Below are 24149 nucleotides of genomic sequence, written 5' to 3'. Positions count from 1 at the left end.
GGCCCATGGGACACAGTTTGAGGACCCCTGCCTTACACCCTTCACAAAAACTAACTCAACTTAGATTGCAGACCTAAATATAACATGTCAAACTATAAAACTCCTAGAAGATAACAGGAGAAAACCTAGATGACCCTGGCTATGGCAATGACTTTTTAGATACAACACCAAAGACACTACATATGAAATAAATAATTAAAATTGGGAGACTTCATTAAAATTTGAAACTTCTGCTTAAGACAAGCCACAGACTGGGATAAAATATTTGCAAAAGACACATGTAATAAAGGACTGTTATCCAGAATATACAAAGAACTCTTAAAACTCACCAATAAGAAAGCTAACAACTCAATTAAAAATGGGAAAAGACCTGAATAGACATCTCAAAAAGAGACATAGCCAGTAAGCATACAAAAAGATGTCCAAAATCAGATGTCATTAGGGAAATACAAATAAAAACGAGATATACTACACATCTATTTAGAATGGCCAAATCCCCAAACATGACAACATCAAATGCTGGCAATGACACGCAGCAACAGGACATGTTGGAAATGCAGAATGGTATACCCACTTTGGAAGATGGTTTGGCAGTTTCCTACAAAACTAAACATATACTCTTACCATAGCCATCCAGCACCTGCACTCCTTATTACTTACCCAATTGAACTAAAAACTTCTGTCCACATAAAAATCTGCACATGGATGTCTATAGTAGCTTTATTCATAATTGCCAAAACTTAGAAGCAACTAGGATGTCCTTCAGTAGGTGAATGAATAAACTATGGTACATCCAGACAATGGAATATTCAGTGGTAAAAGAGAAATGAGCTATCTAGCCATGAAAAAGCATAGAGGAAACTTAGATATTACTGAGAAAAGCCAATCTGAGAAGGCTCCTTACTATACAATCCCAACTATATACATGGCTAAAAAGGCAAAATCATGGAGACAGTGGAAGCATCAGTGGTTGCCAGGGGTTTATGAGGAGGGAGAGCTGAATAGGAGCACAGAGGATTTTTAGGGCAGTGAAACTATTCTGTAGGATACTATAATTGTGGATATATGTTATATTATACATTTATCAAAACTCATAGAATGTACAGCACCAAGAGTGAATCCTTATTGCATGTACCCTGAAAATATGTACATCTATTATTAATAAAAAGAGTGAACCCTAATGTAAACTACGGACTTTGAGGATGATTAATGATGTGTCAGTGTAGGTTCACTGATTGTAATGCTGTGACGTGGGATGTGGTAACGGGGGAGGTTGTTACGTATTGGGGGAGAGGGAGTATATGGGAAGTCTGTAATTTCTACTCAATTTTTCTGTGAACCTAAAATTGCTCTAAAAAGTAAAGTTTATTAATTAAAAAAAAAAGAAAAAATGCTTACAGGAACTTAAAACTACTCTCATTAAAATGATTAGCTGATGTTTTTCTAGGACAAAACCAGAGAAGTAACTGCTTCCTTCCCCAACCTCACACCCACTCCTGTGTTAACTCCCTCTCCCCAAGCCTCTCACCATTCTCAGTGTGCCAGATTCCCAATACTGAACCAGATTTCTACTTTTTTGGCTTTTCATCAGCCTCTACCCAAGACTCCTATTACCTCCAATCACCCTCTCTTCTGCAACTGCCTTAAATAGGGGTTTTTACCAAGGAAAAACATATATTACACAAGTTGGCACAAGCCAAGAATGCTCCTTTAAAGCCATATCCTTTGAGGTGGTTAAGTTGCTTCTAAGAAGCACAAACTAGGTAACTCCAGGGAACTGTTACCCTAGCAGACTTCTCCCTAGCACTTCTCCCTAGCACTTCCCACATAGAATGAATTCTATGTCCTCAGTTGAAAAGTTTGAAGCAGCTTTGCAAGCTCAGGACCTGCCTCAAAAAGTCAGAGGGGAAAAAAGGGGAACTCCAATAGTAGTTTTTTTCTTTCTCTCAAAATCTTACACTAAAGAGAAAAGATGAATTGAAAGCTGAAAATTAAGGGGGAAAGAAACTTTGTATCTACTCAAGAAAATATACTTCTCTGGGTACAAAAATAATGCAATTAATGTTTCTCTTGGGTCATTCAAAAAAGTAAATGAGTCTTGGGTGGTTTCTGCCCATGAAGCACCAAGGGGTAGATGTTCTACCTCTCGAGACCTGTGGAACCTGTGTGTTTATTACTACTTAAACTTTGGTGTGCCTTGATTTTATGGTGTGCCTTTTTTATATATAGGGTTGACTGAAAAGCAGTGAACTTTTGCAAAATGTACACAGAAGAACATAGACAAATTACAAATTGCCTGGTCATCAAATTGAAGCAGATACCACCAAGCAGGAGGAGGTCCTTAGCAATATTTCTTTTGGTAGCAAGTAAAGATTAAAATGAAAACAACCTGTCAAAAATGAAGTGACTTTCAGGCTAACTCCTCTGTTTCCTGACTCTCTTTCTTATAAAACCAAAGTTCATACTTTGCTTTCTAAACTTTCCTTTTGGGAGAAAGTAGAATAAAGCATAAGCAAGCCTCATTGCTATTTATATACACACTGAGCTGCTTATCACAATGCAAGTACTTTTCTAAATTATTCATATGCAGAATGCTGAGAAACAAAGACACAGTACATCTTTGTTCACTTGCTCTACCCCAAACAAAACTGGTGCTGAAGTAGCTACTTGACTTTGCGACTACTATATACAAGACAGAGAGGCCTGGTGTTTAAATTGGTTATGTAATACTCCATTAAAGCCTTTTTTTTTTTTTTTTTTTTTTAAGTATAGGAGTGGGGTGGAAGCGCATATAACAGAGGGAATCAGAAAGAAGACTGCAAACCTTTCTCTATGTGATAGAAGAACTAAGCTGGTGCCTGCTTCCCATCCATGCACAGCTTCAGGCAATGAAGAGCCTGCTAGAAGCACAAGGATAATTGCCCCTGGAGAGAAAGAAGGAAATAACTCTAGCTATGAGCTTCCCTTTGTTTTGTATATAATTGGGCTTTCTCCCCTTGGGGCCACTGTCGCCTTAGAATTCTTAAAAAAAAATTTACTAAATACTAATATATGGGAGACACTGTTGAACACTTTTACATTATAATTATTTCATTTAATCCTCACAATGACCTAGAGAGGTAGGAATCAACCTATTTTTATAGATAAGAAACTGAGCCCCAGAGAACCATAATGTAACTTGACTATGAGTTAAGTTTCTGAAAAGTAAACATACATAAGTATTTAAATCTTGTCTTAAAAGACTAACCTATTAGACCTTATAACATGTTCCTGACAGTAAGAAACCAACAGAAGAATGAGGTGTCAAGAAACAGGAAAGTTCTAATGTGAGGAGATGGTTCTACTGTCTGAGAATACTCAAATTACTTCAAGCAATATCTCAGTTCCTCCTTCCACCACACTACCCCCACTAGATAAAGAAGAGATGCTGGATTTTCTTTGATTTTTAAAATATTATTTTCCATGTAATAGGTGAGGTGGGTTGTAGTAATCAAACAATCAAACAACCCCATTAAAAAGTAGGCAAAGGACATGAACAGAAACTTTTCAAAAGCAGATAGACTTATGGCCAACAAGCATGAAAAAATGCTTCACATCTCTGATCATCAGGGAAATCCAAATCAAAACCACAATGAGATATCACTTAACTCCAGTGAGAACAACTTTTACAAAAAGTCCCAGAACAACAAATGTTGGCATGGATGTGGAGAGATAGGACCACTAATACACTGCTGGTGGGACTGCAAACTGGTACAACCTCTATGGAAAGTAGTATGGAGATACCTCAAAGAACTAAAAGCAGAACTACCATTTGATCCAGCAAAACCACTACTGGGTATCTATTCAAATGAAAAAAGACATTCTATAAAAAAGACATCTGCACTCCAATGTTTGTAGCAGCACAATTCACAACTGCAAGGAAGTGGAAACAAGCCAAGTACCCATCAATCCATGAGTGGGTTAATAAAATGTGGCTTATGTATACCACTGAATACTACTCAGCTATTAAAAAAATGGTGAACCACCTATTGCATTATCCTGGATGGAGCTGGAGCCCATTCTTCTAAGTGAAGTATAACAAGAATGGAAAAACAAACTCCACATGTACTCACCACTAAACTGGTACTAATCAATCAACACCAGTGTACACATAAGGGAAGTAACATTCATAGGGTGTCAGGGCAGGTGGGAGGGGAAAGGAGGAGATGCCTGGAGGATGGGCACGCTTGTAGCTCTAACTCGGGCAGTGCAAAGACAATTTATGTAACCAAAGTGTTTGTACCTCCATAATACTCTGAAATTAAAAATAAATAAATAAAAAAGATTCCACTTAAAAACGAGTCAGTGGAACATATATAGTAACTCATTTGGAAATTGTTACTTTTTCATCCCCATTCTGGTGTAGATTTGCTGGAAAAAAAAAAAAATATATATATATATATACATATATATATATATTTAAATATATATATATTTTTAAGTATATATATATATTTTTTTTTTGAGACAAGAGTCTCATTTTGTTGCCCAGACTAGAGTGCCATGGCATCAGCCTAGCTCACAGCAACCTCAAACTCCTGGGCTTAAGCAATTCTCCTGCCTCAGCTTCCCAAGTGGCTGGGACTACAGGTGTGCATGCGCCACCACGCCTGGCTAATTTTTTTTTCTTTTTTCTATTTTAGTTGCCCAGCTAATTTTTTCTGTTTTTAGTAAAGACGGGGTCACACTCTAGCTCAGGCTGGTCTTGAACGCCTGACCCCAAGTGATCCTCCCACCTTAGTCTCCCAGAGTGCTAGGATGACAGGCATGAGTGATTACGCCCAGCCCAATTTGTTAGAAATATTTCATTATGAATTTTTTTTTTTTTTTTTTTTGAGACAGAGTCTCACTCTGTTGCCTGGGCTAGAGTGCCGTGGCATCAGCCTACCTCACAGCAACCTCAAACTCCTGGGCTCAAGCGATCCTCCTGCCTCAGCTTCCCGAGTAGCTGGGACTACAGGCATGCACCACCATGCCCAGCTAATTTTTTCTATACATTGCTAATTAATTTCTTTCTATTTTTTTAGTAGAGATGGGGGTCTCACTCTTGCTCAGGCTGGTTTCAAACTTCTGACCTTGAGTGATCTGCCCGCCTCGGCCTCCCAGAGTGCTAGGATTACAGGCGTGAGCCACCACGCCCGGCCTCATTATGGATTTAAAAATAACAATTTAAATTAGATCTACAAGGTGACTGTATTCTGAAGTACCAGGTGTTTTATCAGTGAAAGCATGCTCAGGAGAAACAGTAACTCATTTCTTAGTTACTCTCTTAAATAAGTTTCCTATTTTGACAGGGAAGTAAATAATAAAAAAGGCTTTTGTAGTTGCTACACTGGGGGAAAAAAAACCACCAAATATGGTGGGGGGGAGCACTAAGATCTTTTCCCAAATCAAGGCTACAAGTAAAAGGCCTGTACACATGAGTTTTCCATTCTCTGATCCTAAAGCACCACAGAAAAACATGCCACAGGAAAGGAGATCTTCATGGACATAGCTGTGAGAGAACCCCCACCCCCGACAGAGTGTCTAGAACTAAGTACAAATTCTTAAGCTTTAAACATCACACATACCACTGGTCATATGAGACACCTTTGCAAGTTTCTTCATCACATTGTCCAGTCGAGACTGAGTGCTCTCCAATTCATGAGAGAAATCATCCAACATACTAGAAAGAGAAGCAGACACAGAAGGTAGCTGGTTAAGTGTAAAGACTTGGCAATGCATTGGCCATGAATTAATAGGATCTAAGCTTCTGTTTTAGCAAATATAAAATAGGCAACATTGGGATTCAGAACGCCAATCTATTATCCAAAATCCCTAGGGTAAGATATGATTTTGGTTTGGGAATTCAAGGGATTTTACATTTTTCTATACTAAGTCTTCCAAGTCCAGAGTGCACTTCACACTTGGAGCACATTTCAACTCCAGCTGGCCACATTTCACTTCCTCAACAGCCACATGTGGCTATTATACTGGAGCACAGGTCTAAGTCCAAGACTCATGTTTTTCCCTTTTAATTTACTTTTTATTTTTATCAGAGTTATACACATACCCAGTTTAAAGAGACAAATAGTCCTACAAGGCTTTTTACAAAAAAACCACAGTTGTTTCCTGTTTCCTTGAAGCGCAAGGGCGTCTAACTCCTCATGCTAAGGCCATTAGTCCCTTCTCACCCCAAATGGAAACTAAACTGGGTTCTGACCCATTTTAGATCGAAATTAAGCATGTGTGCCTAGATTCCTGCTAATCCAGCTTCCTGACTGACTCCATTCCAGCATATCATCTAAATCAGACAGATGGGCCTTTCTAACACCTGATCATGCCATCACTCCTAACAGTCACCCATCATGCTTTACCAGTCTCCCATCATGCTTAGAAAAAGAAAGTCCTACCTCCTTACCATGCTGATAAGGCCTTCCCTGGTCTGCTCTATGCCTCTAGACACACAGAACCTCTCTGCTCCAGGCACTTTCGATTTCTAAGTCTTCACAGGTATGCATTCTTCCTCCTGGCACACACTCCCCTCACCACCCGCCCCCATACCGACTCTCACCTCACCTGGCTACTGTCTACGGGTTTCAGTAAAACTCCTCTTTCTCTGAGACCCTAGGCTAAGTTAGGGCTCTGCAGGCAGCATGCACTCGCCTAGTCGCAATGGCCCTCCCACTTCACTGCCATAACTTGATGACCTGCTGCCATTTATATAACATCTGTTCCACCCAGTGAGTGGGCAACTCTCAGAATGGCAGAGACAGTGTCTATTCTGTTTGCTCCTATATCCCCAGGGTCTCCCAGAGGGCCTGGTGTAGAACAGGTGCTCAATAATAATGAATGAATGTATAACAATAAACATAAGGCTGAGACAGGAAAGTTCCTGAAATATCATGATGAATCGTCTTATTTTTCTTCAGAAAAAGATTTGTAAAATGGTAAAGGTATTGTGTGGTAGTGTTTAAGAATGCTACTTTTGCTATCATTCATTTTGCTATCAAGAATGTTATTTTAACAATGCTATCATTGTTCAGAGTGCAAAAGAGACTGTTCTTAAGGAAAAATAAACTTGAATCATGTTTTCTTGTTTTTATTTGTTTCTTGAGGGAAGATTTTTTGTTAATGGGAATTTTATATATATATTTAACAACTTTACAATTTAAGATGCAAAGCAAAAAGTTTTGTTCATTGTAGCAGGAGAGTCATAGGATGATAAAGTTAAATCAGCTTATGTCCTATTCTCTTTGGAACAAAAATCTCCAGGGGTTATAGAGCCTTCTGTGTTTCACATTCCCATTCATGACTATATTTCAAGTGTCTGCTCAGAAGAATTTTTATCTGTCAAAGGGTTTAAAAATAATAACTTTACCTAAATCCTATTGTAAATTTTATTAAATAGATTTGTTTCTTTGGGGAAAGCTGTTGTAAAGCAGAATAAAAATGCAGTTATAAGCAAAACAGCTTTGGTTTACCAGCTATGTAACTGCCAGGATTTTCAGGGGTCTCACAGGATGGCTTTTCCCCTCAATTTCACTGTGGCGAGAGGGGCATCTCAATACTCACACTGCCTGCTCCTCCAGCTCCCCTCCGATGCGCTGGGACATGTTCTTCAGCACCCCGATGCTGCCAGAGACCAGCTCCAACTGCTCATCCTGCTGTTCCACAATCAACTGGTGCCAGAGAAATGGGAAATAAGCAATTAAAATCCATCTTACCTGGTTCCAAGCCTAGCACTCTAGCAGCTGCTGGTTTCTTTGCCAACTTGGGACAATTCACATTCAGAAGCAAAGCCCAGAAATCAAAGGACCAGACCGTCGCCTCTGAGAGAACACACTGCTCAAAAGGCTGGATTGTCAAGCTACTGATATCTCCTGCTGATCCAACTTGTGAACAGTCAGCGGGGCTTGAAACCATCAGGAGAGATTTACTCTGGTTGGCTGAAGTCCAATAAGGGAACAGACAATGGCCGAAAGCACACGTACAGATGACCACTGAGACATGGGGGATGTTTGAGAGGAGGACGCCTATTGCCAAGATCAAGGTCTCAATTCACAACAGACTGCCACAGCTTAAATACAAGAGAGTCTGGCAAATCTCTGGATGTGGGAAAACTATGCACACAGTCTTTCCCTCCCTCCTCAAGGACAAACCAGAGGAGGCCCTGTGGCAGTATGTTACCTCAAGGACAACTACTCACTGACAAATATTTACTTTTAATTGGGTTGCATCCTCCTCACTTTTTACAGAAAAAAGTTGCTTGGCTTAATAGCAATTTAAGTAGACAGATGGTTAAGTAGACATGCCACTGGAAGAAGAACAAAAGAACGCATAAACTACACGTATACATAAACCTGATTATTTAAGAACCAATAGTTTCAATGCATTGATGATCCTCCAATCCCAGCTACATCATCATTAGTTTCCTTTTAATAATACAGCTACACATCAGAAACAACACAAACATAATCAACTTCACTTTCCTGCTATCCCATAACCTCCACCAAAGTAGTCATTTTTATATATAATGGAACCAACCAATAATTTTCAATGAAAAACCAACAGAGATTATTTCTGAAAGTGCCTTTGTTGAAATGAAAAAAAACCTGAGTACATAAGGTTTGGAGGCTGAGAAAGAGGTTTTGTTTTCTTTTTGAAAAACCAATGGCTTTGTCTGTCAGTTTTAGATATCTGGTCTGCTTTTCCTAAGAGACCTAATTGAGCTTGGTTGTCTTGAGCAGTCATGCTCTGAGGATTTTAAAAACCTTTACACATGCAATTATTACACATTTAGTAACAGTCAACTGTAGGATGAGCTCTGATTTAATCAGCTTGTCATTAAGCAACAAAAGCCCATGGCTGGCATAAGTATGGGAGGTTCCCTGCCTCCTGCCACCCCGTCCTCAGCTGACTGGTTCTTGGGTACCTGTTGCTGTGCTTGCTGCTCCTCGATGAAATGGGAGTTGGCTAACTGGAGCTCTCGATCCAGGCGCCCATATTTATCTGTTGTTCCAGTGTTCCAGTTCTGGCTGCTACTGTCTCCGAGCAGTGCCTGTGTGAGCAGGGGATAACCGGAGGCAGGAGAAACAAATACTATTTCTGAACAAGTGATACAACAAAAATTATCTAAAGAGTTCTCAGATTTCTCATAATCGATTTTTCCCCTGGGCTAGCCAGGCTTTTATGCAGTGGTGTAGGTTGGTGCCTGTGTGGTACAATTTAAGGAATGCCAGGAAGGGCCTTATCTGTCTTTAAGCTCTCCCAGTGGACCTCACCAATGGGCTTTGTCCCGTTAAAATGCAAATAAATTCCTATGCTAAATCAACAAATACCTATCTATATACTGCATTACAATTTAAAAAACATTCAGTCTCTTGTAGAAGAGCTCTTCCTAGCATTTGTGGAAGTTTACAAGAGACCCATAGGTACTAATCAGACTGATTCCAGAGATCTAAAGTTCCTTTTCCGCCCCCCATAAAGAAAGACCCAGGAAAGTTTTGGCTTTTGGGGGTAGAGTTCCCTAGAATGACAAGAGGTAAGTCATAGCCCCTCACACACAGAAGGTACAAGAACCATCAATGTCTGTCAAGTTTTACCCATGAATAAAACTGAATGCCCTTCCTACATGACAACTGGGGGTTACCTCACCAAGCAGGTATGACCACAAAGAACACCTGACCCTGACAACCTACGCAAGTGCTGCCCTCAGTCCAAGTTTCTCCACCAGGGTTCCAAGACACCAGGGTCAGGTTTCCCAAGTGCAAATTCAAGAAAGTTTGTAGCCAGAAATAGATAAGTGTGAATATGTTTTCCTTTAAGATGAGGAGGCCAGGCAGGGATGTGAGTAAGCTTAGCAGCTGGTTCTGACCAGATTCCCACAAGCCTTGGGTCAAAGTAATTGTTCATGTCACCCCGGCACCAAGCAGCAGAAGATGCTAGCAACTAAGATTCTTTTCCCTTGTAAAGCTGCCCAATCTTCTTACCAGGTACTTTTTATCTCTAGCACTATTAAGAGCCTGATCGGTTACTTGGTTTCTGAAAGCTCTTTCAACAGCCCTAGGCTCTTCTTCCAGACACTGACTTCCCTCACCTGATTTTCGGAGGTAAATTCTGTCAAATTGCCAGACTTCAGGATCATCAGGGAAGCTCAGGATGCAGAGCACTAAGTTCGGGGGCAGTTACTAGAAGAGCTTCTAAGCAGCTGTTATTAAGGTTCTTAAGAGAGCTCCAGTGGCCCAGGACTTCAGTCCAGTTGCGAGGCTGGATGGTGAGTACCTCTGGTGTAAAGAAAACCCAAGGCTTTATGTAGGTGGCTCTGCCCTGACCTGGTCTTAAGGCTGTCAAGATTGAAAACATCCTGCTCCTTCTGATCCAAAGACTCTAAGGACCTTTATGAAGGACATGGGTGCCTACTGATAATTTTTTTCGAGTCAGAAAAAGGATATAGTGCATGGTTTGGTTAAGGACAGAGAACTAGGGCATCAGCAGGGCTTTGGATGCTCCTAGGGCCCAAATCAAGGCTATTATTCTTACATTTTCTATGGTCTACACTTAGGTGGAATGAGTCATCTATGTTTTATTATGAATTAGCTTAGAGTTCATCAGTCTGACCCCCAGGAGTCTGGAATAATGGGAAAGAGATGGATGGAAAGAACGCCCCGGCACTGGAAGATGCACCTGGGCGGGTGCCACAGTGGGAGGTGCCCGGGAGGCAGGAGCAGCACAACACCTGGTACCCGCCCACTTGAGCGCTTGGAGAACCCTGGCCCTGCTATTCCTTGAAAATCTGTGACTCTACTTTTCACTCATGGCCTAAAACATAATTCTAAGCCATACTTGGACAGCCACATTTTATAAATACACATTTTACTGACATTAGCATAAGTGTACTATTAGAGAATAAAACATTCATATTAAGAGTAACAGAGGATAGGTGTTACCCACCTGTCACTTCAAGCACTGTCACTCAACTTTCTGCACACTCAAGTACAAATGAAAAGGGAACTCCAAACTAGTCAGATTGAGGCCACACACTAGCTTCTTTCAAGAGTTAGAGCTAGACGAACTAGACTAGCTAACGGCTTTTCCTAGCTGTACTGTTCAAAAAAAGAGCAAGGTGGGTAGATAAGAAGGAAAGAAAACATGAAACAATGACTTGAAACATTAAATGCAGGGAAAAACAGAAAAAATAAGGTGATATTTATAGAACTCTCCCATTCTTTAATCTCTTATAATACTTGTTTTCAAAGTTAAGTGGCTCCACAAACATTCACTGGTATCAAGAATTTATGTTATAAAGTATTGATTGCTAGTTAGTAAATAGCTGATTTCTTGAGTTAAGAGGCTACTAAACAGACTATTGGTAACTTTCTGGAATCTAAATGAAATGAGGTTAAGATAAGTCATCTAAAGCAAATATTATCATTTTTCATAAAGTCTTTCTTACTGCTAAGCAAATGGATATCCAGAGAATTTAAGAAAACTACTTGTCAAAAAAAAAAAATCATCTAACAGTTTAGCAACAGGCAAAAAATATTCTATCCCACCAAAAGAATCTAAATCAAATCCCAATTTAAATTCAAGTCTAATTTCTAGATGACCAGATTTCTAGATTATTTTTTTAAAGGACTGTATTTTAACAATTAGAGAGGAGTAGCTGTCATATACCAAAGTGTATAATTTTTTAAAAAATACTTAAAACACAGATTTAATTTAACACACGTTAAGGTTCCTCAAATGTCTTTCCATCAAATTTCAATTCTTAAATGTCTAGTGAGTTCTATGGGTAGGCAATGTAATTACTGCTAGAGATTAAAAAAAAAAAAAAAGACACAATCCCTCCTCATTCTCAAGGAGTCTGGGGTCCAGCAGAGAAAAAGACAATAAGTAATTACAGCCCTTGGCAGAGAGCCTGGCACACAGAAGTGCTCAACAGGTGCAGAATAAACACATGAATAAAGTACTCTGTGGTAAGTTTATAACAAGGCTAAGCAGAAGGTGCTAGGGGAGCCCAGAGGAGAGGACCAGAGGGGGAAGGAGAGGGAGAAGTTGATAGTAACTCTGGGGGAGGCTGCCTGGAGTTTCACAAAAAGTCCCCCAGTGTCACTGCAGAGCCATGTAAAGGTCTTCTGCTTGGTTACTTGATCCCTGGATGGTCAGCATTTTAAAATTCCAAATATCTAAACATGTATTTTTTTTTTTTCACCTAACTTTTTTTTTTTTTAATTTTTTTTTTTATTTTGGCATATTATGGGGGTACAGATTTTAAGGTTTCAATAAATGCCCATTTCCCCCCCTCCCACCAAAAGTCTGAGTCTCCATCATGACCATCCGCCAGATGGTGCACATCTCACTCATTATGTTTGTATATACCCGCCCCCCTCCCCCCTCCCACCTCCCCAATACCCTATTACTGTAGCACCTATGTGTCCACTTAGGTGCTACTCAGTTATGTATTTTTTTTAATTAATACTTATATTCTGATGTTTTCTCACCTGTCTATTTTTTCTCTCAGCTAAGGCCTGCACAGATGAAGTTGACATCTGATCTTTCATGTCCTAATGAGACAGAAGACAGGAAAACAAATGAAAAATATCCTTAAACAAAATCATGGTTAGTATTTCATACACTAGCAAAATACACATAATTTATGAATACTTTCTTTTAAACAAAATAGACTTCTTTGGCTTTTGTTTTCATTCAAAAATGAAGGAAATAAAAAGACATTCCCTTAAAAAGAGGTAACCTGGATGCTAAATTTCAATAGGAGAAAAGAGGAAGGGAACTAACATTTACTGGGTACCCATAGGCCAGACACAGTGCTAAACACCTACAGACAGTATCACTCAATTTTTGCAACAAAGCTGTGAAGGTGATTTTAATTCCATTTTAAGGTTGAGAAGACGTAGGTCCAGAGAAACTATGATACTTTCTGAAAGTCATATAGCTAATAAATGAGGTACAAACATAAAAGCATGTGATCAAGGGCTAGCATCTTCTTATAAAACATTTATGTCAGATGGGCAAGGTGGCTCACACCTGTAATCCTAGCACTCTGAGAGGCCAAGGCAGGAGGATCACTTGAGCTTAGGAGTTCAAACCAGCCTAGGCAAGTACGAAATCCTGTCTCTACAAAAAATAAGAAAAATTAGCCAGGCATGGTGGCATGAGCATGTAGTCCCAGCTACTCGGAAAGCTGAGGCATGAGAATTGCTTGAACCCAGGAGTTTGAGGTTGCTGTGAGCTATGATGATACCACTCCACAACAGCCTGTGTGACAAGATTAAGAGTGCCTAAAAAAAACAAAAAGTAAAAAAACTATACACTTTAGTATAAAGTATATTTACCACTAATATTTTCAAGTATTGGTATAATAGGTCACTGATTTCTGAGTTGGATTCATGCCAAGTATAAACTATTTCTAATACCACAATTTCTAGAGTGATACATAAAATCATTGTGTATGGAAAGAAAAATGAATAGGTTCGTTACTTAATCTAAAGCAAAACACTTTATTAAATATGAGCAATTTTGCTTATCATATTTAACCACAATCCAATACACTATAAAATGATTTGAGCTAAGTACACAATAACTACAATAGTAGTTTTTTCTTAAAAAAAAAAAAACTGTCAAAATACTTTATAATTTTCTGTTGGCAAGTAGACAATTTTATACATGCATATTTTAAGGTATGAGACTTTTAGAAACTTCTTCCAAGCCCCATGACAAGTAAACAGTAGATCAGACAGTGCCACAGCTTTTATAATTCCTGCTGTGGTAAGTCTGAATAATAACCACCTTGTTTCAACTTTCAAAGCACTCATTTACTCATTTAGCAAATACACACTGATGTCTAACATGTGCCAGGCATATATCAGTGGATGATATAAATTAGGCCCCTGCCTGCATGGAGCTCACATCATGGGGATTTACCTGAGTCAGTCCCTGATGTGTTGTTAAAAATGCAGTTCCCTCGAAGGTCATTATGTTAAGTGAAATTAGCCAGGTACAGAAAGACAAATACTGCACATTCTCACTCATATACAGGAGCTTAAAAAGTAGATTTCATAAAGGTGAGGACAGGTGGCTACCTGAGGCCGGGAAGAGTGTTGGGGTGGGGTTGAACATAAATTGACTAAAGTGTACCAAAATACAGTTCGAAGAAATAAGACGCAGTGTTCAACAGATTGGTAGGGTGACTATAGTTAACAATAATCAATTGTATATTTCAAAATAGAAATACAAATATTCCCAGCATAAAGAAAAATGTTTAAGGTGATAGATATCCCAATTACTTTGATTTGATCATTATATACTATATACACATGTATCAAAATATCACATGAATCCTGAAAGTATATACATCTATTAAGTATCAATAAAAAATTTTGAAAAAAAATTTTTTAGAAAATGCATTTCCAGCTGGGTGCAACAGCTCATGCTATAATCTCAGGCTTTGGGAGGCCAAGTAGATCACTTGAGGCCAGGAGCTGAAGATCAGCCTGAGCAACACAATGAGACCCTGTCTCAACAAAAAACAGAAAAGTTAGCCACGCATGGTGGCATATACCTATAGTCCCAGCTACTTACAAGACTGAGGCAGGAGTATCACTTGAGCCCAGGAGTGTGAAGTTATAGTGAGCTACAATGAGCTACAATCATGCCATTGTACTCCAGCCTACATGACACAAGGAGACCCTGTCTAAAAAAAAAAAAAAAAAATCGCAGTTCCCTAGGCTCCATCCAGACCTACTCAGACTCTTGATGGTGCATTTTAACAAATCCCCTAGTGAGTCTTTACAACTGAAATTTGAGGAGTTCTGGTTTATACAAATTCTAGAAGCCCCAGAAAGAGAGACTGGCCATTATGCTATCCTGGACTGCAGGATTCCTTTCCTAATTATCAGTTAAAGATGACATTCTGATTCAATCAAACAATCCCATTTATTTAATATAAACTAAAAACTATGCAGACCAACATCTGAAATGTTCACTATGGGGATAATGTATGCTTTAATAAACACACTCAATGCATTTTATAATAGTATCAACACATTACTTGCATAATAAAAATATCAACACAAATGTGTGGTAAAAGTGACATGTCAGCCTGTGAACATTCTTTGTAGAATGTGTCTTTGCTGCCAGCAGTCAGGGCAATGAGGGCTGGAGGTGTGACTGTAACAGAGCACAGGCAGGCTTCTGAGGGTGCTCGAATGCTCTGCAACGCTCTTGGATGCCGCTCTGACGGCAGTGCTCAGTTTATAAATTCATTAAGCTGAATACTTAGGGGATATATACTTTTCTGTATTGTTATATTTTGATTAAAATGTTTAAAAAGTAAATACTACTGCTCCCAAACAATGGATGGATAGTAAACTGGACAAGCCCTTTCAAAATAAATTTATCATTCTGTATCAAGAGTCTCAAATTATTCACTGCCTTGACCCAGTAATTCCACTAAAAGGAATTTATTTTAAGGAAATAATATAAAATATACACCAAAAAAGACATACAAAGATGTACACTGCAGTTTTATTTATAATAGGAAAGAAAAGTAGAAATAAGTAGCATGTCCAAATAAAGGAACAGAAACTTACACTAAATCCACACAATGTAGTATTAACATACTAGGCATTATTATGTTCTCTAAGCATTGTGCTTATGAAGAGAGCTCAATGAACAAATGATCAAACATGAATAGATGCACTAACCCATTAACAATCAAAGAAGTGCAGCTGAGACAGTTTTCCCAATTATACCAGGAGAAATGAAAAAGACTGATAATATTATACTTTGTGTTGGTGACAGTGTTAAGAAATACAGAATCTGATATATTCTATTAGAAATATAATTGATAAGGTCTTTTGTAGCATATTTTGAAAATATTAATATTTAAAATGTGTATTCTCATTGAATTATTTACTATTTAAACAAATATCTAGGTATGCTCACAAAGATGGTCACTGAAGGATGGTTTGCAATTACCAATAATCAAAATATTTACTAGTAAGTCAATGATTAAATAAATCCTAACAGAGACAGATTACAGAGCAGGTTAAGAGCATGGTTTTTCATGTCAAATATCTAGGTTCAATACTTATTTACTTACTTATTCATTCATTCATTTATAGAAATGGGGTCTCACTGTCACCCAGGCTGGAGTGCAGTGGTGTAACCTCACTGTAATCTCCAGTTCCTGGGCTCAAGCCATCCTCCTACCTCCCATCCTCCCACCTTGAGTAGTTAGTTGGGGCTACAGGTATGTGCCACCATGCCTGGCTAATTTTTTCTTATTTTTTGTAGAGACAGCGTCTGGCTACGTTACCCAGGCTGAACTCCTGGCCTCAATCAATCCTGCCACCTAGGTCTCCCAGAGTGCTGGGATTACAGGCATGAGTCACTGTGCTTAGCCTAGTTATGCTTTTTAATAGCTGTGCAAAGTTGGGCAAATTACCCAACTTCCCTAAGTATCTATTTCTTCTGTACATTTGGGATAAAAATACCTTATAGGGTCATGGTGGAGATTAATAAAGACAATACATGAAGCATGATTAGCAGTAGCCAAAGATATAATCAGTACTTAATAAACATTATCATATAAAATATGCAACTAATAAAAAGGATAATCTAAATCCACTCCTGTCTAATACTATAGCTACCAGCCAATGGCAGCTACTGAGCACTTGAAATGGGGTCAGTGCAAATGAGAAAGTGATTTTGTTTTCTTTATTTTAATTAACTGAAATTTAAATTCAGTTACTAGAAAACTTAAGAAAAAAATGGACCTATGAGTCTACTTTTTCTACTGTCGGTTCAGTTAAAACTTAAATACAGATCAAGTATTTCCAATGAAAATTTTGCATCTGAATTGAGATATGCTTTAAGTTTAGAATATATACCAGATTTAAGAAACCTTATCACAAAAACTTAAAAAAACTTTAATCTCATTAATATTTCATATTATTGATTACATGTTTAACTGATATTTTGGATATAATGGCTTAGATAAACTATATTAAGTTCACTTGTTTCTTTTTACTTTTTAACGTGGTTATCTCTAGAAAAATAAAAATGACATTAAGTGGCTCACATTATATTTCTATTGGACAGTGCTGCTCCAAAGATCTGTATCGACACAGGATTACGTCCACAATATACTTCTTCATAGAAAAAAAAATGACAAAATATTATGCCATTTAAAAGTTTGTGTATTTCAATATTCTCGGAAAAATATACAAAACTGTTGACTGATTATTTCTAAAGAGTGGGATTAAAAAATGGAGGGGCATTTTTATCTTCCTTACACATCAAAATTACTTGCATTTTTAAAATAGTAAGCACAAATTATTTTTAATTTTAAACACTAAAAATAAAAAATGCTATAATAGAATAATAGTGTGATCACAACTATGCAAAAATACAACCACCATGCACTGGGAAGAAAATGATTAAGAGAAAATACAACGAAGCTTTGTGTTTATGTAGTATTTTGAGTTTAGATTTCTTTTTCTACTTTTTCCTCTTGAAAAACTTTTCAAATTTTCATTAAGAAACTTGCATTATTGTAATGAAAGAAATATTTAAAAGTTCTGGTTTTTTAAATTTTCTGTTTAATAAAAACTATATAGGGATGTGAGTGTGTGTGTATGTGAGTGTGTGTTAGCCCTGATGAGGGAGATTCTTGCACAGCTGGGTAGTGGGCATCCTGTATGTGACCACCACCACAGGTAAAGAGATGTAGCTTTCACGTCTAAGATGGTGTTTTATCTAGGTTAAAAGTCACCAGATACCATACAACAGATCACCTTCATATCAGGATTTGGGATTTTAAACTATGCTACTAAACCATTTTAAACATTTTATAACAACCTATCATGCCAAAAGCATAATTACTCATCTTCTTTCTAACACATGAAGTTTAGAACCAGCAGGGAAGAAGCAGTTAGTCCCAATAAAATATGGTTTATCTGCTAAAAGAACAACAAAATTTCCTAGTTATTTATGTCCTGTTTCCATTTCACACTGTCTTCTAAGCTGAACGACTGTGGCATCATAAATCTCAGTGCTTCCCATTCACAGCTCACACATCCCAGTGTCATCTGTGCACACACTGGATACCTTACCCTTTTTGGTTAACCAAAGCCATTGCTATCTTGACTTACAATTGACTGTACACAACTCTTGTGTTGAAAGAGGTTGGTTTTTTTGGGAAGGAGGGTAATACTGATTTTAACTCAGAAAGTTAAAATAAAGGTAAAGTATAGCCTAGAACTTAGGTTTCTTTCATTGTTGTTCTGCCACAGACTGCAAAACCTTTCACTACTAAAGTAAAACCAAAGTCACTTCTGGGGCATACTGCCCAAACATAAAAATTCCACATGCAAAAATCTTTGATGGATAAGTGACTACACAAATATGCCTCAAAAATATCAAGGACATGTATACAAAAACTAGAATATTTTGCTTGCTTCAGTAAAAACTACCAGCAAAACTTATAAAAAGTACATAAACTTAAAAGATGCTTGGAAAAACATACACAACAAGACTCTTCAAACCACAAAGACTAATTATTACTAAAACCACAACCAATGGATATTAATCAAAAACAAACACAGGAGAAAGATTTACTTCTTTATGTAGAAGCAATAAATAAATAAATAAAATACCAAAAAGCATATAGACTATCACTGACTCCCCTGCCTAAAAGGAGAAAGCACTGTTTCAAAAATAAGATCAAAATTTTAGAGCAACATTAAATGAAAGTCCCTGATAATATTATAGTAACAGAGGAGCTACCATAAACATGTACCAGTTCCTAATCTGAATTTGGTCTTGTCTCAGTCCCCAAATCTGCTAACTCCTGATGCAGATCAATCTCCTCTACCCAGAATGCAGAGATTTCTATATACACTCTTTAGCTCAATGCAATAATCCTGAATCAGCACAAGGTGAGTTTTGTTTTTATTTTTAAGCAAGTTAGCATCATTGCTACTTCCTTCTCTTCTATAAGACTTTCAACTAGAATTTATTAAAATCAGATCAGCAAAAGCTCAGTTGGGTACTACTAGCCCACCACTAAAAAACACTAACAGCTTCCCAAGAAAAGGTCATAAATTAAAACAAGAATGATTAAAAACCCTAAAATATTCAGTTGGACCATACAGTTGAGCATGGTTTAGATCTCAAATCTAGAAGGAACAGCAACATTTTGATGTATTGACTTGATTTAGAATACTTCTTTCCAAAAAGGTACTTTAAAGAGCTTTTCAGATATTAGAAAATGAACTTTGGATTCTACTTCCAATTATACCAACTACCTTAACTTCCAATATACTGACCAGTGAATTTCAATTTGCAAAATTCATAAGTACTACTTTGCAGAAAGAATAAATATAATGATTAAGGTCAAGAATATATTCTTCATTATAAGGCACCACTTTAACATCTACAGAAGTGTCCTTCAAAAACACCTATTGCCAAAGAAAAAGCAAACTACATTTATTAAAAAAAATAACTGAGGAATTACTCATCTTACAAAAAATATGTCACTTAACAACAGGGCTTCCTCATCAGCATAGCGTTTTTTTTTTTGTTTTTTTTTTTTTGAGACAGAGTCTCACTTTGTTGTCCAGGCTAGAGTGAGTGCCGTGGCGTCAGCCTAGCTCACAGCAACCTCAATCTCCTGGGCTTGAGTGATCCTTCTGCCTCAGCCTCCCGAGTAGCTGGGACTACAGGCATGCGCCACCATGCCCGGCTAATTTTTTTTTTTTATATATATATCAGTTGGCCAATTAATTTCTTTCTATTTATAGTAGAGACGGGGTCTCGCTCTTGCTCAGGCTGGTTTTGAACTCCTGACCTTGAGCAATCCGCCCGCCTCGGCCTCCCAAGAGCTAGGATTACAGGCGTGAGCCACAGCGCCCGGCCCAGCATAGCGTTTTAAACTGGCTAGAAATCAAAGGGGTCTAATCCAAATGTTCATTGTATAGGTGAAGCATCTGAGGTCCAGAAAGGTTTTTGCTACATTAAAACATGGGTTTATTGATAAACAATTTAGGTATATGTATATAGAATAGCATGTACTGAATAAGAAACAAGAATCTATAAAGTTCAATGATAATCTACCATTTGAAATAATTTCAAAAGGAAATCACATGATATAAAGTCTTTGGCAAACACATACCAAGGTTCCTGCCTAAGATGACTCTTAAAAAGCCATATGTTAGCACTGGTATGATCCCAAGTCTTTTTATTCAAGGAAGCTGCTTTCTAGTACATATGTTAAAGACAGCTGGTTCTCTTACATCTAGTTATGCTAATCAAATGGCTTAGCCACATAGTTTCAAAATATAAAACATATCTTAATGACACAAGATTTTACTTAAATGATATTTTCTTTTAGATTCTTTAATAATGAGTATTATTCTAAATAATTTAGGACTAAAGATTTGTTCACTTGGTTCGTTTTTTACACTCTGGTAGATGCCTGCTTGCTCTGGATAACTCCAGAAAGGCTGTCAAGCAGTTGTACATGGAAATGTCAGTAACATGGGTTGCAAGAGTTCCAGAAGCAATTCAGATGGCAGAAGAGGCCGCCATCCAAACCCCAAAAAGAGTCACTCTTCAACAATGCAAAGGATTACCAATCAATCAAGAAACCAAATGGTTTCTACAATAGTAATTCTTCCTTTTGTCAAGAAATAGACTACACTAAGAAGTCAAAAGATAACTGGTTTGAACAAACTAGAGGTATGGACAAGCAGGATTATATCTTTAAAGTAACCTGCCCAAAGCCAACAATTTACTGTCTCATTTTTGCTCTAACAAGCCTCAGAATATTAAAAACAGATTTCCTTTTTTCAATCAGAAAAATTATATGTAGGAAAAGGGCAAATTAATTCATATTAAAAAGTAGTTTCAGAGTTTTGACCTACTAGTTTTCAATTAAGGGAAAGAGTTTTAATAAGTTTGGCTATTTCTTATACAGGTAATCAATAAGATTGTATTTCTTACCCTGACAACTTGCCGAGTACTTGTAATGAAGGCTTTTCTTATACTCAATTCAGTTGCATCAAGGTTGAATTTTCTAGGATTTGCTTCAACTATGCGTGGGTCAAAAAGTTAAGGTAAAGCAATTTCATCATCAGAAGCCTAACAAACAACATCCTATTAAAATACAGAATCTCTCACCTGCAAGCAATAAACTCTGGCCCAGACTTTCTGAAAACCTAGTTGACTTGACACTAATCGTTCTCAAATTTTCTCTGCCAATAGCTCTAAAGGACCCTTTTACACCAGCAGAGATGACCTGCCAGGCAAAGAAACACCACCCCTCCTTGTTGACTAGGTTCACTACAAATCCATGGCTGTCTGACTACAGCTGAGCTGGGCTCTTCCTGATGTTTGTTAACACTTGTAGCTATCCTTTTTTAACTCCTCATCACTTTTCCTATGACAGATTTTGCAAGCCTTTTCCAACTGCCTTTCCAAGAGCCATTTCCCCTTATGCCAAAATGCTAACTCTACTTCTTACCCTAGAGAGATCAAGGGTTCTTCAGGGAAGCTACCCCAATCCTCTCCCCCAAGCCTGGTGCTACGCTCCACGGGACACTCACATCGCTCCCTGTACTTCTCTCTCATAGTCTGCAAGCATATATTTGTGTTATTATTTGATTACTACCTGTCCCCTACCCCTACTCCACCCAAAGTTCTATGATGGCTGTCACACTGTTTTGTTTATTAATCTAATCTCAATAACCAACAAAATGCCTGACATAGTATGCTCAACAAATATTTGGTAAGTGAATGATGAATATCTATTAAAACTTTTGTCCTGTTTATCTTACAATTTCTCTATCTCCCCCAATCTTTTTTCCTCTCCTTCTCTCTCAAGGGAAGAAGTACCTCCACCCATGACTGTGCTTTTAATCCTTTCCCCTCACATATTTTATTCCACTAATTTTAGGGAATATACTTGCCTTTTAATAATTTAAAAGGTATCCGGGATAATTATGAATAATAGAAATCATGTACTCCATATATCAACACATATCAACTGCATATGAATTTATACTAACTATGGAAGAGATATTGACAAAAGTTGGTTTCCTTGATGTTGTATCTCAGGAAAACAAAGCAGAACTCAGAACATGCAAATGATACATCTTCTAATATTTTGATTGAAGGGGATTTTCAGTTGAAAATAGGCTAATAATTCCATTTTTACAGTTACCTAGTTTATCAGTCAGATCAATTAACATCGACAGTATGAATTAACCTAACAGATCTGGTTTTACTAGTGCAATTTCATGGTACAAGATGCCTTTCCAATGAACAGTGGCATTGTAACACCACTTTTTAAAAAGGAAGAAGACGGTCTACAAAAAGATTTTCCTTTGATGCCTAATTACCAATATATAACACATTGGTCTGTATATACATCTATGTAATAATGACTACTAACACTTTCATAGAAGCTTACTGTGTGCCAGGCACCATTCTAAGCTCTTTACCTGTATAACCCTAACAATAATCCTATGAGCTAGGTACTCTTATTATCCTAACTTTTCTACTGAAGAGGAAATTAAAGCACAGAGAGGTTTTGCAATGTGCCCAAGTCACAGTTAGTAATTGGTTGTGATACTATAAAAAATATATATTTGGTCTCTGCCTGGGTTCCTGGCAACACAGTTCCTAAAACCCTTGGAATCTCCAGAGTGAGAAGAGTGTCTTTGTATGTTAATGAGATGACTGGTGGCTCCCAGATAGCCTTAATATTGGGGACTGCACCTTCCTCCCCCTCCCCCAGGAACCAAGTGAGTAATTAGAGGGTTGAAACTTACAGCCATCACCCCCACCCCTGGAGGAGGGGGAAAGGGTTGAAAGGCTGAGTTGATCACCAATGATGTAATCAATCATGCCCACATAATGAAGCCTCTGTAAATACCCAAAAGGACAGGGTTCAGAGAACACTCAGCTAAACATACGGAGGTTCCTGGAGGGTGGTGTGCCTGGAAGCTCCGAAACCTTTCCCCCATCCCTCACCCTATGCATCACTTCCACCTGGCTATTCATTTGGAACCTTTGTCATATCCTTTATAATAAATGGGTAAACATAAAGTGTTTCCCTGAGTTCTGTGAGATGCTCTAGCAAATTAATCCAATCCAAGGAAGGGACTGTGGGAACCCCAATTTATAGCCAGCCATTCAGAAGACCAAGTCATAGTCTGAGCCTTGAATTGCATCTGAAATAGTGGCAGTCTTGTGGAACTGAGTTCTTAACCTGTGAGATCTAATGCTATCTCTAGATAGATAGTGCTAGAATTGAATTGAATTATATGACATCTAGCTAGTATCTGCTAGAGAACTGCTCGGTGTATGAAGAAACCCCTTCTCCACAACTGGTGTCACAAATAATGTATTGCACTGAATATAAGAGTAGAGAGGAAAAAAATAGGGTTTTGTTGTTTTGTTTTTTTCCTTTACACTGGTGAAGCCAGGACTTGAAACCAGCAGTCTGACTTTAGGGTCCAAAGTCATAACCATTGCACCATGCTGCCTTATACTATATAGTGTTTGCCATGCACTGCAGAAGAATTTGGCTACTCTACTGTAGCTTACTAGGCAATTATTTTAAATGTGTCATGGTACAAATAAGAGCAATGTCAATTATGAAAGGAAATGTTTCATCTATATACTAGAGACACACAGATAAAAACTTGTCCATTTGTCTATTTACCCCAAACAGAACAAACACCACAGAAAAGGATATTGATGGTTTCATCAAGGTCCTCTAGATCCCACTCTATGCTGCGAAGGTTGTTTCTCAGCTCGTTGGTGGTCCAGTCGATTTCTTCCCTTGTTGCTGTGGAGGGGTCCTGGAGGAGCTCTGTCCATCTCTGAAACAATCCCTGGGCAGTGTTGACTGCTTTTTGTACCTCTCTGTGATCAAGGTAAAGAGAAAGGAGAGGAATTGGACAACATATTCTATGAACAAATTACTACATGATTAAAGTTAAAATTTATGATCACAAATTTTCAGCAACCATCCTCAGCAACCACAATTCCCATAAAAGAAGACTCTTGGCCGGGCGCGGTGGCTCACGCCTGTAATCCTA

At 38.0% G+C, this 24149-nt stretch overlaps 1 protein-coding gene across 2 annotated transcripts in view; it reads right to left on the bottom strand.

Moving 5' to 3' along the window:
* Positions 1–24149, bottom strand: part of STX6 (syntaxin 6) — a 45912-nt gene that overhangs the window by 4294 nt on the left and 17469 nt on the right. The window contains exons 2-7 of one of the 2 annotated variants that reach the window (XM_012735406.2): positions 23804–23973; positions 21046–21140; positions 12522–12584; positions 8954–9079; positions 7594–7700; positions 5610–5704 (exon numbers count right to left, since the gene is read on the bottom strand). In XM_012735406.2, coding sequence (XP_012590860.1) covers positions 5610–5704; positions 7594–7700; positions 8954–9079; positions 12522–12584; positions 21046–21140; positions 23804–23973 — 656 coding nt within the window. The remainder of the gene's footprint in view (positions 1–5609; positions 5705–7593; positions 7701–8953; positions 9080–12521; positions 12585–21045; positions 21141–23803; positions 23974–24149) is intronic. The other variant, XM_075997042.1, reaches the window with a different exon arrangement.

Source organism: Microcebus murinus, chromosome 23, assembly GCF_040939455.1.
Source record: "Microcebus murinus isolate Inina chromosome 23, M.murinus_Inina_mat1.0, whole genome shotgun sequence".
Taxonomy (NCBI): Eukaryota; Metazoa; Chordata; class Mammalia; order Primates; family Cheirogaleidae; genus Microcebus; species Microcebus murinus.
Note: the sequence above shows the minus strand (reverse complement) of the source record. Positions and strands in the feature narration are given on the sequence as shown.